Below are 18323 nucleotides of genomic sequence, written 5' to 3' on the forward strand. Positions count from 1 at the left end.
TTTAAACAAGCATATAAGAATTTAAGAAGTCCAAATGAATACTGAAATACAGTGACTTTAGTGCCCAGTTTTTGACCTATGAAGGAAGTCAAACTTTATGGCTATCACCACCTGACACAGCTTTGTCACCACACTTAGTTCTATGTGGCTGTTTTACTTAGAAAAGGCGAAAGAACATGGAACAAGCTTTGAGAGAAATTTCAACTTAAGCAATAGCAGTCTGTACTGGAAGAACTATCCAAACTACATAAACTTCCAAGGCTAACCAAGAGAAGAGAGCAAAAGTATGGGCGTCTTCTAGGGTTGTGGCAGACAGCCTTACAAAATGCTTCAGTAACCCCAGAAAGCCTCAGAGAACTGAACAAAAAAAAAAAAAAAAAAAAAAAGGCTTTTTAAATAACGTTCACAAATATCAAAGTCAATTTAGGCAAACTGTTATTTAAGGCAAATGAGTCAATATTGAATCCTAGAAATATTTTACGTAAAATGGTTAAAACAATAGTTGCACAGACTGTTTACTTTTAATAATTTGGGGGGGGGATCAGCCAAATACAAATTTGAAGTATTTTATATAAAGCAAGATTATGAGAAATTAGTTTTTAAAGATACTGCCAATAAGAGAAATCTTACCAAGAGAAATCTTTTATATAACTAAAAAATGGCTATGAAAGTTAGGGTACCTTCAGAAGGCTTTAATACACATTGCACTGATAGGATCAGGCTCAAATCTGTAAGCAACTTACACGTTAATGTCAAAATAACTGCCAAGAATCTAAGAGCTCTATATAGCATAGCCCTGAATTCTTTAAAGACTTTTAAAAATATCAAATAGACCAAATCCTGTGTTGATGACCTACTTGAATTTTCCAAAAATTGTGGGAAGGTTGGGAACAAAAGCTCCCTTATATAAATATATAAAACATATATACTTTAGGGGCGCCTGGGTGGCTCAGTGGGTTAAAGTCTTTGCCTTCGGCTCGGGTCATGATCCCAGGGTCCTGGGATCGGGGGCCCCCCGCATTCGGCTCTCTGCTCGGTAGAGAGCCTGCTTCCTCCTCTCTCTCTCTGCCTGCCTCTCCTCCTACTTGTGATATCTCTCTCAGACAAATAAATTAATAAAATCTTTAAAAAACCCAACAACAACAACATATATACTTTAAATAAAAGAAAATCAATCAAATACAGATTACAGGTAGATAATCCCTCCCACCTTAAGAATTTTCACATTTTATTATCAAGAAAACATCCAAGAATTTTAATTTCTTACAACAGCCTGAGGTTTTCAAGAAATCTCTGCCTTTGGCACTCACCACACACCACTACTTGTAAACGTACTTCATCTTCTCCAGATGGTAAATTCCTTGAGCAATAGTGCCTAAGTTTGATTTATTATCAGAACTTTAAAACTTTTGGAAAAGTTAGCCCCTATTTTAAAAAGTTTTACCCCAGTCTGAGTCCTAACCTTGGGCCTGAGAATCTGTATTTTAACACGTATATCAGGTGTTTTGGATGCAACATTTAAGAGGGTAGCAGAAAGAAGATGCACTGTCATATTCATATTGTATCCCAAGCATCTTAAAAAAAAAAAAAAAAAAAAAAAAAGACTGCCTGAAAGAAGAGTAAGTATCTGACAGATGTTTGGCTGAGTGAATGAAAGTGTCATCTAGTGAGGGAGAAATAAGTCACTTATTTTTAAAAATCCATTTCTCATTAAGAAATAACAAAAGGCTTGGGGCACCTGGGTGGCTCAGTGGGTTAAGTGTCTGACTCTTGATTTCAGCTCAGGTCATGATCTCATGGGTTTTGGGACAGAGCCCCGCATCGGCTCCAAGCTCAGTGGGTTGTCTGCTTCAGATTCTCTCCCCCTGCCCACCCCTACTCTCTCTCTCACATACATAAATAAAAATTAAAAATATTTTAAAAAAAGAAATAACAAAGGCTTATCAAATCAAAGCAGAATCCAACAGTCTTCTATTTTCTTAAAACATAATGAAAGATTACAGCTGTACAAAATCTTCAGAGGGGAATAAAGTAGCACAAGGTATGTCAAATAAAGAGGGAATTAACAAGCTACCTGATTTTTATCTTTAATTTGCAGGCAGAAAAGTTCCAGAAATGTAATGCTATTTTTTTTTAAAGATTTTATTTATTTATTTGACAGACAGAGATCACAAGTAGGCAGAGAGGCAGACAGAGAGAGAGAGGAGGAAGCAGGCTCCCTGCTGAGCAGAGAGCCCCATGTGGGACTCGATCCCAGGACCCTGAGATCATGACCTGAGCCGAAGGCAGCGGCTTAACCCACTGAGCCACCCAGGCGCCCCTGTAATGCTATTTTTAAAAAAGATTTTATTTACTTAGTTGACAGAGAGAGAGATCACAAATAGGCAGAGAGGCAGGAAGCGAGAGAGGGGGAAGCAGGTTCCCCACTGAGCAGAGAGCCCAATGCAGGGCAGATCCCAGGACCCTGATCATGACCTGAGCCAAAGGCAGAGGCCCAACCCACTGAGCCACCCAGGCGCCCCTGTATTGCTATTTTTATGAAATATCAAATTTAATAGAATTACAAACTGGGAGACAGGTTAGTATCTTATGCATAATTATCAAGCCAGCAGTTTCAATCAGGAAGAAGGAACCATTATTTGTACTTATTTCTGCATCCAGAGTTTTTGTTCCTTTGAGTAAATCACACAATCTTAGTTTCATTCAGTCAAAAATACCAGGTATCTACTACATGCCAGGCACTGTTCTCCAGTTTCTTCCCAACTACCAGATGATCTCTAATGTCTTTTTCAACTTTAAAAATCCAACAGTTCTTTGATAATATCACCTATGAGCTACTGTTTATTTCATTACTTTTTAAAACTTCGGGCTCCACGACCAACGCAGGGCTTAAACTCACTACCCCGAGATTAGTAAGAGTTGCATGCTCTACTGACTGAGCCAGCAGGCGTCTCCAGCTACCCTTATTTTTAAATTTCCACCATTAGTAGCCAAGATGAAGCACAACAATAATTATCATTATAAAACAGATTCTACTGAGCACTTACTATATACCAAGTTGTGTTCTGGATAGCTTCCTACATGTATTAACTTATACAGAATCCTAAAAATCCTATGAGATAGACACTAACATCCATCCCCGTTTTAGGAGAGGAAAATGAAGTTCAAAGAGGCACAGCTAACTCCAGCAATATAGAAACATTTGAACAGACTTTAGGCCTGTATCACTTTCACAAATTTACCTCATCAAATTCTGAAAAAAATATTATGGTAACATTGTATTGCTCGGGAGCTAAAAAAACACACAAAAAATTCAGAAATCACATGTAATAGGTATCAACCACTAAGCATTAGATACCGTAACAAATGCAACCTTTAATAATCCTCAATTAAGTAGCTACTAGTAGTTACTAGATTATTCTTATTTTCCAAATGAAAACTGAGCATTTGATAGACAATGTTAATTGTTCAAGGTCATCTGAATAGGAGGCAGACCTGGGATTTTAATCCCCACTCTAGAACACTCTAATTCAAAAGTCTACATTTAACACCTTACTGAAGACTATGGCAGTCAATTTATGATTTAAGTAACACTCACCATTGCTAGCATACTTTTACTGTTCTATTCTATGTCTTTAAATATTTCCTGTTAAAAATTCATGATCCGCTAGATCAGACCATTCAAGAATGCTATGCTCCAGGCGCCTGGGTGGCTCAGTGGGTTACGCCGCTGCCTTCGGCTCAGGTCATGATCTCAGGGTCCTGGGATCGAGTCCCGCATCGGGCTCTCTGCTCAGCGGGGAGCCTGCTTCCCTCTCTCTCTCTCTCTGCCTGCCTCTCCATCTACTTGTAATTTCTCTCTGTCAAATAAATAAATAAATAAAATTAAAAAAAAAAAGAATGCTATGCTCCACTGGATTCCAAATAGCTATACCTGTGCTTTGTACCTTGGAACAATAAGGCAGATTGCCAACTTTGTGATTGTTTATTTTTGTGTCAACAATCTAGGTAATTTCAACACCTAAAAACACTGGCATAATCAAGATGCATAAAATAAAAAGCTCAGAAACAAGAAAACTGAAAACCAAAACCAAAAATTTGAACATGCAAATATTTGTCATATCACACCAAATGAATCTAAAAGACCGTGGCCACGGCTAAATTGAAAATTTCTCCTTCAATCAAAAATACTCTTCATAAACCCATGTTTAAATAGAAGGTATATCCTCAGTCCTTGGCCAAGCCACAGTAATGTTTGGTTTGTTTTAAAATGCTAAAAATTGAGGTGCCTGGGTGGCTCAGTGGGTTAAGCCTCTGCCTTCGGCTTGGGTCATGACCTCAGGGTCCTGGGATCGAGTCCTGCATCGGGCTCTCTGCTTAGGGAGCCTGCTTCCTCCTCTCTCTCTGCCTGCCTCTCTGCCTGCTTATGATCTTTCTCTATCAAATAAATAAATAAAATCTTTAATAAATAAATACAATGCTAAAAATTTATCACTTAAAAATTCAATTTAAAGTCACTTTTACTTAATGTGCTTTAAAACAGAGAGTGATGCTACCGCCCAACTACCACTACTTTCTCAAGTTGTTCACACCACTGAACCTGGTATTTGAGTTTTAAAAACTCAAGGCAGAAAACAAAAAAAAAAAACAAAACAACAACAACAACAAACTCAAGGCAGATAAGACTTGAATATATAGCTGCGAGATAGTTTTTTATATGGGTTAAAACATTAAATGAGATATAAACGGCGTAACATGTCACTGGAGATTGTAGATTCTCTTAAAATATTAATTCCTTTCACCCAGAACTTATTTGAGTGGTGCTGACCAACTCTGATACCATGGGAAATTTGAGATGAAATGTGTAACAAACACAGTCAATTAAAATACAAAAAAAATCCAACAAATTATATAATTATGGTAGTGGGTAGGGTCTGCAGAAATCAATCTCCGGTAGTTATGAACACTTGGTAGGAATTAAAAAATGCTGGCTAACTGAACTCAAATTTTTACACCTCCAAAACACAGAGCAGATTGTGACATACTTTTTCTTTTTTTTAAACTGAAGTATACTTAACATGCAATGTTATATTAGTTGGGACACACTCTTTAAAATTTTTGAAGGAAAAGCATCAAAACCAAGGTGGAGGTTTCCGCTGAAAACGAATCAAATTAAGAACAAACAATCCTATTATAAACACATCCAAGTACTTCGAGGGTTCAAGAATAATACATTTACACAGAATATAATATAGGGTTCTACAGAAGAACATTTTTTTTTAGTGTGCTGACTTAAATGGAAAGATTTCATTTCCACCAAAATCTTTACTAAAATCATTTGAATATTTTTTTCCATGAGGCCTGGGAAAAAGCAGATAATCAATATGCTTTGTCTTTAAGAATCTCTTAAATTTCTCTTTATTATGGAGAAGTAAACTGGCTTTCTTCAAATCCACTAAGACATTCCAAGCAATAAGGTGCAGTTGGTCTTTCATTCAACGAATAAATATTTGACACTCCCAGTTGCCAGGCACTAAATTAAGACATTAAGATTTTCAATTTCTCTTAAGCTCAGATTAAGACTTTCAGTTAAGTCTACATTACATCTTTCTTTCATTTCCACCCTGGTAGTCCAGAAAAACACATCACACAGATTTCTTAAAAACTGAACAACACAACTTTCAAGAACGCAGTACTTCTGAGTTATCAAACTCAACAACCATGAACTACATTCAAAGCCTTACAAAGCAACGTGATTGATTACATCCAATCACCAATATGAACTATGGTCTGTCATGATTTGAAATCTGAGAAGTACGCAGTTCACTCCAACAAAACAGCATATAAAAACCCACAGAACAAAACCCAAACTATTCTCAAACAGATTATGCATTTGGTAAAACCAATCTGAGACTTAATCGGGATTAGAAAATCCAAATTGCAATCACTGATACATCAGAATGTCAAGAAATGAGCAACTCCGGCTTCCGAAATCTTTCCTTTTCTTATGCAAAATTTACCAAAAAGTTAAAAAAAAAGAAAAGAGAAGCAAAAACCCAAGCCCTCTAGAATTTCCAAATATTCTAGGCGCCCACGATAACCGCTTAACGATGTTATTTTTAAGTGCTCATTTTAATTTAGAACAACACTGCCCCGCCAAAACATAGCCTGTTGCTGGAACACTTAACGAGAAAAACATAAACGGTTCAAAAAGCCCTCCATATGCAAAACCATAAAAAGGCGGGAATTTCTTTATTTCAAATTTTGGTTAGAAATTAGTATGTCACAAATTGCCCTCCAGGGAGCGCTCTGAGACTCGGTTACTAGTCATTTCAGTTAATAAAGCGGGAAAACGCTCGAACGTAACCTACTGCAGTTTCAGGCTGACCCTCCCCAAAGGGCTTTCGAATCGGGCACGGAAGTCCCCGCCGAAATACCCACTCCGGACGGTCGAGGGACACCGAGCTATCCGGACGGTCGAGGGACACCGAGCTATCCGCGCGCCACAGAACAGCAAACGCCGACTTCACACCTTCCACACACACAACCGCTAGTCCTGCGGCCCCAACTTCGCGACTCTTCCCTCCAGCGGCCTCCCCTTCCAGAGGTGCTAGCTGAATCCTGCGTCCGCAGAGCCACAGGCCAGCCTCTCGGTCCCGCGCGGGGACAGCCCCGCCGCCGAGGAGGCAAGAGGGGGCGCCAAGGAGGAAGGGCTGCGAGCGCGCGCGGGGAGGCGGGGGTAGGGGCGACAACCGCCAACCGCCCGCCTTTGTGGCCCCGGCTGAGCGTCCTTACCCTGCCGACGGCGGCCCGGCTGCGGCCTGAGACGGCGGCCCCGGAGCCGAGGACCGGGGTGGGCTCGCGCTCCTCGTCGCTGGAGAAGTCCGGGGGCCCCTTGCTGTTGGCGCCGGCGGCGAGCGGCGGCCGGTTGCGCGCCGTGAGGTGCTGCAGATAGAGCTGCACGTATACGTCTTTGCGCTGCTCCCCGACCGGGAGCGTCACATTGTTGGCGACCAACTCACTCTTTAACTTCTCTTTCGTCAGGACCGAGGGGTCTTCCAGGAACTCCGGCATCTCCGCGGCGAATCCCCTTCCCCGCAGACCTCACACCCGCAGCTCACGCCGGCGCGCTCGCTCTTTGCCCGGGGGGGACCGCGCTGCTGCCTCCGAGCCCTACGACTCTTGCCCGAGAGGAGCGCCGCGGAGCAAAGCAAAAACTCGCACACACAAAGCAAAGCAAAAGCCGGACACAAAAGCCCCCAGAGCACAAGTGCGGACCAAGTGCGGCCAAGATAAGAGCCTCCACCAACCCCAGCCCACACACTACACAAGCAAGGAGAGATCAGCCTGTTTCACCCACGCCCCAAGAACGCGCGCCGCCATTGGCCCGCGGTGGGAGGAAGCCGGGCGGTGATTGGTAGGACCCCTCGCGCGGGTTCCATTAGCCGCTGCACGGTGCGAGAGGTTGTAGAAACGCAGTTTAAAAGCCGCTGGGGCGGGAGCTCCGGCGCCTGGTCCGTTTCTATTTCCCTTTTCTCCACCCTTCCTTTAAGACACCGATAAGGGACAAGTCGTACTAATGTGTGTGAGGTTTCTCCCCCGTCCTCCCCACCCCCCCGCCCTGCTTGAGAAGGATCTTTTTTCTCTGGGGTCGATCGCCTTCTAATGGGCCGACTTTCACGCCAGCTGCAAGGACCCTGGACTGGGCCTTTCCCAATCGTAGGACACTGATTTACCGAAGAATGACCGCAGCCTTTCCTTCCCCAAACGCTCGCCCCGAAGGGAAACAAAAGGAGCTAGGTGTGCTCATCGGCACTCCGCTTCCTTGATTTGGTTTACCTGGGGGGGAGGAAAGGGGAGGGCAAGCAGTAAAATCCCTCTCTGCTTGCAGGTGCTTCTTTTGTTTCTGAAATTCGGGAAAAGCCAGACCTCAACGACTGGGCACTTTAAAATGTTCCTGTATCTGTGACAAAATTGTATCGTCAAATATTTCATTCGTTCCTTCCCCTACAGATCGGGACGTTTCCAAATTTCATTTTGAACACTGGGGCACAGCTAACTGCATTTTTGTTGAGAGCATCTCTGGGTTAGATTCTTACACCCATAAGTATCTTACCATAACTTCATCAAACCTGTTAAATATTAAAACAGGTTGAAGCAAAACAGGAATGCCTTAATGGGCAACATAAGATAACTGAGATGGTGCATACCTAGATTTCAATCATAGCAGAGCCTGGTGACCTATAATCAGGCCGGGAACCCTAATCAAGCCCATATTACTGATCCAAATAGAAAAGTATCAGGAATTTCATAAGATTAAAATGTCTTCCTGAAAACAAATACCAGTGATGACAAATATTTGTGTTTCTTACGAAGGTACATGTTCCAAGATGCTTTCCTCCAAGAAAGAAAAGAAACTGACCTTGCATTTAGGGTACTTTAATCATTTCCCCCAAATTCTGACCTCCAAGCTGTTTTATAAGGTGCTTAATTTAAAAAAAATGTTTATCTGATTTCTGCATTGTTGTTTGAGGAAATTTTTTAGAAGTGCCTTCATTAAAAATGTTCTCTATAAGTTATTATATTTTGTTCAAATTGAGGAGATGGGTGTTTAATGATGGATTCTTTTCCTAGGGGCAATTTTTTATTTAAATTATTTTCTAGAACTCTCAGTATTCCATTTATTTCAGCAATCGTAATTAGCTAGTAATGCAAATTAAAAATTGTATTTTAAGTAGCAAATTTTGGGGTACATTTTTAGGGTGCCTTGTGAAAGTTACCTCATTTTTCTCTCCACAGCTTCCCTGGGCACATAGGCAATTGCTTTTATCTTCATAGGGTGACTGAGCTGAGAGGCAAAGGACCATGATTTTGCACCACAAACGTAATTAATGCACGTGGGATAGTCCTAGTCTGCATAATCTTGGCAAGACCACATTTGATGGGTCTAGTCTACCCTATTTGGATTAGCAAATTATCCTACTAAATTGTTAACTTGCAGTTGAAGAATTTGGCTCCGGCCTGATTATATTAACAGTTTTTAAGAGGTAGGTTTTGCTGCTGTATCTGAAAAGGGTGAGTTACCAAGGCTATATATGATCTGACCAGATTGGGTGCATAGAAGGGTCTCCTGGCTCTGACAGCTGCCCTATGGTCTGAGGATACCTGAGGAGCTTGGTCCTTGAAATGGATCCTTAGAGAGGGAGGCATCATTGATACCTGAGGATAATATTGTAGCTAAATTTGATGTCAGTAGAATACAGTAATGAAGTCACAGAATTACCCAAGGATAGTGCAGTGACTTTTTTCATAGGGTCCTTGCACCAGATATTTTTCCATTTTCCAGGCTGTTTAATCCTTGGAGATTCATCCTACTTTTTAACCACAAGCTAAAAGAAATCAGTCACCTGTTGAGTTTGCAAGGTGTTTGTTTTTGCAAGTTGTTTTAAATAGATGCTGTATGGGGCACCTGAGTGGCTCAGTTTGTTATGCATCCAACTTCTGATTTCAGCTCAGGCCATGATCTCAGGGTTGTGAGATCGAGCCCCATATGGGGTGGTTTCTGAGCTCAGCATGGAGTCTGCTTGTCCCTCTCCCTCTACTTCTCCCCACCCCTCCTTTCTCTCTCTCAAATAAATAAAATCTTTAAAATAAATAGACAAGTACTATGCCTTACAGGCCAACCAACAGTAAAGATACTATAATTCACAAAGAACTGCATTCTAGATGCTTGAAACGAATATTCCTTGAGCAAAAACATTTCATTCCCTTTCATTAATTACCTCTCCTTTTCTTATCTTTAGACACTTATCAACGAGAGGTTTCTTGCAGATTCTATGCTTCCCAGGAGACATGGATGATGTCATAAGCTATCAGACAGATCACCTTTCTACATCATCCACTAAGTCATGACTTATCAAATTCAGACTTGCAATTGTCCTAGATGCACCCAGCTATATCCCTAGCACTATTAATTTTTAGGGATGAAGGTAATTTTTGCTTTTAACTCTGCTGTAGAGCTCTTAAGTAGGAGTTATTTTTTCCCCATACTCCGTGTACCTTAAGGCCAAGAGGTTGGGCTACAGAATTTGGGTGGCTTCTTTGTTCCTGATTACTACTACAAAACTATTTCTCTTCTTTCTTTGTTCAGAAACGTTTGAAGTTCGTATCATCTTGCTAAATCACCTTTAACATCTTTATCATGTATCAACCTTTTGACCACTCTCCCCCAGATATCATAGGCTATTTTTCCTTGCTCTAGCTTTTCTTGCCATCCCTATCTTCTCTGTGAATTTAACATTTTTTTTTAAAGATTTTATTTCTTTATTTGACAGACAGAGATCACAAGTAGGCAGAGAGGCAGGCAGAGAGAGGGGAGGAAGCAGGCTCTCCATGAAGCAGAAAGCCCAAGGCGGAGCTTGATCCCAGAACTCTGGGATCATGACCTGAGCCAAAGCCAGAGGCTTAACCCACTGAGCCACCCAGGCGCCCCTGAATTTAACATTCTTATAGATAGCCCATGGGACACCAGCAGAGAGAGACACAGTGAGGGAGAGGGAATACAAGCAGGGGGAAGTGGAAGAAGGAAAAGCAGGCTTCCACCAAGCAAGGAGCCCCATGTGGGGCTCAATGCGGGGCTCCATCCCAGGACCCTGGGATCATGACCTGAACTGAAGGCAGACGCTTTACCAACTGAGCCACCCAGGTACCCCTTAAAGTTTATTTAAATAATCTCTACACCCAGCATGAAGCTCAAACTCATGACCTGTGAGATCAAAAGTTACGTGTTCTTCCAACTGAGCTAGCTGGGCACCCTCAGCACTTGGCCTTGTAGAATTTTAATCTCTTCATCTCCAGCAACTTGTTCCTCTATTCCGTATCATCCATCCACTGCAAGTGCTAACTTTGAACCTTGCAATCAGTAACTGTTTTGCCTTCTAAATCTCAATTTCAAGCATCATAGTTGTCAATCACTAGCCTTTTACCTCAACTCATTATACTGTCACTGACCTATTACCACCTCCATTCTATTAAGCCCAACACTTAAAAAAAAACCTATTACTATGCTTCTGACATCATAAACACTTCCAACTTACCCAGCTTAGGTTCCTCGATTAATCCTTGTAATTGCTCTTTTGCAGACATTTTCAACTCTCTTACCCTAATGTCTCTATCTTTCTTACTTGGAGGAACCTCAAGGTAGACTCTTACTTAGTCATGTTTGGATTGAAACCTACTGAAACAAACTTTTCCATTTCGTTGCTGCATCCAAGTAGCAAAGACTGCTATAGAAAAATCATACAACAGGGCGCCTGGGTGGCTCAGTGGGTTAAGCCGCTGTCTTCGGATCAGGTCATGATCTCAGGGTCCTGGGATCAAGTCCCGAGCAGGGAGCCTGCTTCCCTCTATCTCTCTCTCTCTGCCTGCCTCTCCATCTACTTGTGATCTCTCTCTGTCAAATAAATAAAAATAAAATCTTTAAAAAAAAAAAAAAAAGAAAAATCATACGACAGGCCTGACTGGTTTTAATTCATGACCTCAGACCTCATGGGAGCACTTTATATTGTCTGGCAAAAGTATTCATTCACTGGATTAACCATTCATACCTTGGCTTCTCTACTCAAATCTTTTACATCCTTTTCTCCCCACCTATGCCCATTTTTAGCTTGTGAACTTGCATCATACTTGAGAAACTGGAGACCATTTGCAGGGAATGCCTCAACTTCAGAAGATCATTTCTGTGATCACTTGCTCTTGCATCTTTTTTGTTTCAATGGAAGAGAACTCCTATCAGAAAGAAAGAACACCCCTTGTACTCTGGATCTCATCCTTCTCTCCTGCTCAAGGACTTGATTCTTCAATCAATGCTTGTGAAGTTTCTTAGATCTTTTTCTTTTTTTTTTTTTTTTAAGTTTTAAGTAGGTTCCATGCCCAACATAGCACTTGAACTCATTCATGACCCTGAGATCAAGAGTCACATGCTCTACTGCCCTGTGAAATTTCTTAATTAAAAAAAAAAAGACTTAATATTTTATTTTGTTATATTCATACAAATAAAATTAAAAAAAATTACCTTTTATGTTGAAACAGATATTAGGGTTTTTGTTTTTTTTTTTTTAAACTATTTAAAATGTTGCAGTATTGATACCTAAAACCTTGGGAGACAGTGGAAAGATAATCTTATGTGAAGCCACAGCTTAAAAAAATAAATCAGTGCAATGACTTTGCCAGAAAACTGTTCTGAAACTTTTTTTTTCCCCATAAATCACTTGGATAACTGCCTTCATTTTCCTTTTTGAAGTTTTAAATGTTATTAACGTACAGCTGACTTTTTTGTTTGTCATTATTCCATTTTGCATAGAGCTTGGTTGTGAATTTAAAGGTGTCACCTCAAACAAAAGCAGATGACCAAATACTACATGGTCATAAAAGTCATGTTTTTGACTTTTTTTTTTTAAGAATATGAAAGTGTTTTCACAATACAGCATTAAGTAAAAAATAAGAAAACAAAAAGAGAGCCATATTGAAGTAAGATCTCAGTTCTGTAAAGAACAGTGTGTATGGATATTTGGTTTTTTTTTTTTAATATATACAAAGAAAAAAGACTAGATATAGACCAAAGTGTTTGTAGTAATTTTGTTTAGATGGTGGAGAACAAGTAATTTTTGTTTTCTTTCTTATTTATCAAAATTTCTATGATGAACACATGCTTTTACCAACCTAACTACTTTTCTTTTGGAATTAGTGTGAGAAATTTGGAAATCAGTTGATCAATCAGAATTCAGTCTTTCGGTTTTATATTTCCAAAACCTCCATTTTATCATCTCATCAGTCTTCGGTAACTGATTAAAAATAATTTCAAAAGAGAAAGCTAGTTTATTAAACAGGTGAAATAAATACTCAGAGCATTCTGTACTAGTGGATAAATCCACCTGGAGGAATAAATACTTGGAAAGTTTTTAGAGGAAAAGAACAAAATCACAGATCTATTAAGTGGGAATTCAAATATGGATCTATATTTCAGAGCCTCTTTCCTGACATCATTCCTATATATTGGTTGTAGAAGTTAAAATGAAGTGTTGGGTTTCAAGTTGTTTCAGAGTTATACCAAGTCAGCAAATGGGCTATTCTAGGAAAGTACAGATGTCCAAACTTGGAAAGAAGCTGGAACCTGTGAAGTAACAGTTTTAAAGCTATAGCAGTGTAAATGATGACATATATATATATATATATATTGCCTTACAACGTTTTTATGTATGTCTCATTTGATTCTTTTTTTTTTTTTTTTAAAGATTTTATTTATTTGCGAGAGAGAGACAGTGAGAGAGAGCATGAGAGGGAGGAGAAGGTCAGAGAGCGAAGCAGACTCCCCATGGAGCTGGGAGCCTGATGTGGGACTCGATCCTGGGACTCCAGGATCACGCCCTGAGCCGAAGGCAGTCGTCCAACCAACTGAGCCACCCAGGCGTCCCTGATTCTTTTTTTTAAAGTTTTTTTTTTAGTATAGTTGACACAATGTTAACATTAGTTTCAGGTGTACAACGTAGTGACTTGACTTCTTTTATGCTCAATGCAAGTGTAGCTAACATCTGTCATCATACAATGCTGTTATAATATCATTAACAATATTCCCTATGCTATGCCTTATTTGATTCTCTTAACAACCCTGACAGGTAAGTGGGACCTTCAGTCTGGCCTTGCTCTATAGGCCAGTGGTTCTCAAACTTTAGCTGTCATTGGAATCACTTGGAAGGCTGGTTAAAACTCTGATTGTTAGGCCCCATTTCCATACTTTTCTGAGTCTGTAGGTATGGTATAGGGCCTGAACATTTGCATTTCTAACTTGTTCACAGGGGGTACTGGTCTGGAAACAACAGATTTAGGCTTTTTTTTTTTTTTTAACATTCTTTGTAAAGCCAGAACTGATCTTGTCATAGTCTTGAATATTTACATTACTTTTCAAATAAAATCCAAAATTAGTTAGAAGGTCCTGACTGATCTGATTCCTGTTTTACCTTAATAGATTTCTCTCTCTTTTCCTCTCTAGCCATGCTGGAGTACTAGAAGTTCTCCAAAGACGCTGTATTAGTTTGCTAGGGCTGCTACCACAAAATGATTAATAAGGTAACAGCATTACCTGCTCTACCTCACAAGAGTATGATTTTGTACGAATGGATAACATGTTTGGTCCAAGCTAAGATCAAGTGAGTATTTTTATAGTTATATGCTATACATGTAAAGGTTGCCAGGGGAGAAGGCATATAACTTCTGTTATGGGCAGAATTGTGACCCTTCACAATTCATATGTTGAAGCCCTAACCCCCAGTATTTCAAAATGTGACTTTATTTGGAGAAAAGGGCTTTTGAGAGGTAATTAAGGTAAAATGAGGCCATTAGAGTGGGCCCTAATCCAAACTGACTGGTTTCCTTGTAAAAGGAAACTTGGACATCAGCAGGGATGTGTGGATGTGCACATCCAGAGGAATGACCATGTTAGGATACAGTGAGAAGGTGGCCACCTATAAGCCAAGGTCAGGTGTCAGAAGAAACCACCCCTGCTGTCACTTGGATTTCTTGGCTCCAGAACTATGAGAAAATAAATTTCTTGTTTAAGCCTCCCAGTCTGTGGTCTTTTGTTATGGCAGCTCTAGCAAACTAATATGAACTACTTTTGTAATTGAATAAACCACACCCCAGGTATATTAAGTGACAATGCTTGACTCATGGAAGACATTCATATATATCTACTGCCTTAAATTAACACAGCAAACTTTTATTTTTGAAGAGCCTCCTTTATGAGGCCTTATTGAGCTACCCAAGGCAGAGTTAATGTCCCTATTTTAGAATCTACATACCATTCTGTTCATGTTACTTTCATGGCACTTAGCCCAACATACTACAGTATTTGGTTACTTAGTGTATCCCTCAGTGCTGAGCACAGTATCAGGCTCATCATAGTTGGCGGTTCATATCTGTTGGAATGGTCTAATCTCAATCCATCCAAATAGAAGAAAGAAGAACAAACTACACAAAGTGAAAATACGATGTCCAGCTATACTGCTGTATTAGGTAAAATCATAAGAAATTAGTACTTGATATTTTCAAAACACTGAGCAGAAACACTCAGGGACTTTTATGGAACATGGCCAATAAAGATCTAAAAATATTTCTCATAATCTTGCTATTCATTTTTTGTACAACAAATGTTTGATACATGCTTGTCAGGAAATACTCAGTACTACGAGTTCTGGAGCTCACAAAGGTTGACTAAACTTTGCTCCCTATTAAAGAGATTAATTGAAAGTGATATCTGACTTGTCCCCACTCATATGAATTGGTGAAAATACAAAGAGGCATTGATAACATCACTTAGGCCCAAAGGCTTCTAGCACGTTCTTTCAACAATTTCCCCACCTTTATTATAAAATACTTAGTAAAGACAAGGATATGTAGTAAGGTACCTTGTTTGGCAACTTGGGTGACCCTTGGCAAGTCCCTATTCCTCTGTGTGTCAGAGGAATAGGGACTGTAAAAGTGGGATACTAATCACACATTGTAAGATTGCTTATTGGCACACAGGCTAAGATGTGTAAACTGCAGCAATATTCAAAGTTAGAAATTTTACTCTATTGTCCTTGCTTTCAAAAGGGTCTAACACCATTTTTGAGAAAACAGCTTGCACAGTTCTTCTGAAGGAGGGTTGGACTGATATGCCTACTAGTGCACAGTAGTAATAATCCACATTTCTATGTATTATGAACATTAAATGACAAAAAACTCAATTTACAAATCCAAACAGTACAAAACGATCAGCGTTAAGAATGCGATATAAAGTCAGCCTTATCTTTTCGCACTCTAAGGATTACTAGGATTACATTTGAAGAAGTAAGATTTAATCTTAAAATTAAAGCATTTTCGAAAAACGGCGGGAATACTCCTGGATGTCTAGAAGCCAGTGTTTTTTTTTTTTTTTTTTTAAAAAGCTTATAAAAGCCCATGACCCCGACGTGATTCGAACACGCAGCCTTCTGATCTGGAGTCAGACGCGCTACCGTTGCGCCACGAGGTCCTGCTGGGCTGTGGCTCGCGCAGTTTCTTAGGACTCAAGTAACATGGCGTTTCTTCGGCCATGCATCTCTTTCCAATTCTTTCCTTGCCCCTCCACCCGGTACACGTTGAAGCTGGAGACTGATCACTTTAGCGCCCAAATTTTACTGATCGCCAGCCTTCCACTTAACTTGAGACGGGACCAGCGAAGGCGGGAGAACTGAGTTTCCCTTTCAGTCGGGTCCCCAGGGTCAAGGGAAACTGCTCCTTCCTCTTCGACATCAATTTCCGTTCTTAGCCGCCCCTTTAGGGGCGGAAACTCCGCCTTCTCTCTCCCCTCCCCCCCGTCGGGTTCGGCGCCAAGTTCATGACCTCAAGTTGGAATTTGGCGGGCGTCGCTGCGCAGGCGCACGTCTGTGCCAGCGCGCCTCGAGTAGCTAGCCGTGGAGGAGCGTTTGGTTCCCTTTCTCTTCCACCAACAATACGGAGCTTTTAATGTCAGGGAAGGCTTTTATTTCAAGGCGACCATTAAGTTTAAGAGGCACTCGTGGTAAAAGACACATCTGCATATTGTATTTGTCAGTAGGTTTGATGCCATGGAGTTGAAGTCTAAGGAAAAGAGCAGTTGGATGAGTAAAAGGAAACCATCTCCCCGTCGGGGAATTGAACCCCGGTCTCCCGCGTGACAGGCGGGGATACTAACCACTATACTAACGAGGAGCCGCTTCTGATGTTTTCCAAACAGCCCTTCAAATGTAGGAACAATTCCCTCCCCAGGCTTGTTTCCTTTCCGCTTACCTCCCGGAAGTGTGGAAAATGCGAGCCCTTTGGACAGCTCTTCCTCTCACTAACCCCTCTGGGCACTTCGACCTGTCCTTGGTGGAAATGGTAAATTATTCAGAATAAGTAAAACAAAATGCGCTTCCAGTTTAAGTAGTGATGAATTAATGAAAATTGTTTTCCGGAGCTCTATGCTTTCCAGATGATTTAGGTTTCTGGAGGGAGGTTTTTTTTAATTTAATAGTGACCAAGGGGATGTGACTTGAAGCAGAACTTTACCTTCACAAGTTCTTATTTTCATTCTGAAGTCGAAGTTCAAGGGTATCATATGGTTGCCAGATGTCCAGGGCAGTCAGGGTTGTCCCACAATGCAGTGCCTCTTCAAACAATTCTTAAGCTTTTATGACACAAAGGGGCTCATGCACTGGACCAGCTGCGGCCAAATGCAATTCTGTTGGCTGATTTTTTTCTCCCTGTATTTCGGTCTTTTTCCTGAGGCATCTACAGTTTGCTTGAAAATGATAAACACATAAGTGGCAAAATAATAATACACTTAAATAACTCAATAAGGATGTGCCATTAATTAAACAGAGGGTTAAGGAGGTGTGCTAATAGAATAATTTGTACCATTGTTAGCTTCTTCATAAACAGGATCAAACTTGTTCCAAGGACGACCCCCACATAAACCTTTGGCATTAACTCTAAATAAGCAAATTTGTAGGATCACAAACTGACATGATTGAAAGTTTTCGTTGTAGAACTTGAATTTATGGAATCCATTCCTTGTAGTGTAATGAATTAACACAGTTTGGGGGGATCATCGGTTACATGGTGTTTTCCATCTGATGAAAGGGATTATTTAATGCAGACTAAAAAACAGCCATTTTTGAGGCCTGTTTTGGCATATATTTTCACTCTTAAATGCACCAAAATCCTCAGTAAAACTCCATGTCCTGTGGCCTCCTCCTACTTCTCTCTAGTGACTCTTATGAAGTCTAAAAGGCACTGTGATGACTATTATGATTTCTTTTTCCTTGTAAGAGTTAAAGAATTTGTCCCAGGTGTCTCTTTTGGCAAAATTCCAACAGCAGTTGGAACCCAAATTAATTTAACACAGCTTGTCTTTACCCTCCCCCACTCCCACTGGGGAAGCTTGATCCTTGTCCCTCAGAAGAGACATCATCCTCTTCACCTAAGCTGTGGTAAAGCTATGCCAGTGTTCATACATGTGTTTCTATGTGGTTTTTTTTTCCTCCCTAGGGAAATGAAGAAGCAGCCTGAGTCAGCAGAGATCATGGAGCAGGAAACACCACCTGCTGCCCATTTTCCTAAAATGGAAAGGAAGAGAGGACAATTAACCTGAAGAGGGTAAGGGAGCTCAGAGATTCCTCACTGTCAGCACTGGGTGAAAGTAAAGGTTAAAATCTGACTGGCAGTAGAGAGGGCACGGAACTCTCTTTGGAGGTGAATAGCATGGTGACAATGTTATTGAAAGT

At 40.6% G+C, this 18323-nt stretch overlaps 1 protein-coding gene and 2 non-coding genes across 8 annotated transcripts in view; all 3 read right to left on the reverse strand.

Moving 5' to 3' along the window:
* The window catches only part of TMPO (thymopoietin), a 57398-nt gene extending 50063 nt beyond the window's left edge, over positions 1-7335 (reverse strand). For all 6 annotated transcript variants that reach the window (XM_044228587.1, XM_044228590.1, XM_044228589.1 and 3 more), the window contains exon 1: positions 6796-7335. In XM_044228587.1, coding sequence (XP_044084522.1) covers positions 6796-7074 — 279 coding nt within the window. In that variant the 5' untranslated portion in view covers positions 7075-7335. The remainder of the gene's footprint in view (positions 1-6795) is intronic.
* Positions 7336-15997: 8662 nt separating this feature from the next.
* TRNAW-CCA lies at positions 15998-16069 on the reverse strand. Its single transcript has one exon. It is a non-coding gene; the product is annotated as a tRNA-Trp (tRNA).
* Positions 16070-16695: 626 nt separating this feature from the next.
* TRNAD-GUC lies at positions 16696-16767 on the reverse strand. Its single transcript has one exon. It is a non-coding gene; the product is annotated as a tRNA-Asp (tRNA).
* Between the last annotated feature and the right edge of the window lie 1556 nt (positions 16768-18323).

Source organism: Neovison vison, chromosome 12, assembly GCF_020171115.1.
Source record: "Neovison vison isolate M4711 chromosome 12, ASM_NN_V1, whole genome shotgun sequence".
NCBI classification, from domain to species: domain Eukaryota; kingdom Metazoa; phylum Chordata; class Mammalia; order Carnivora; family Mustelidae; genus Neogale; species Neogale vison.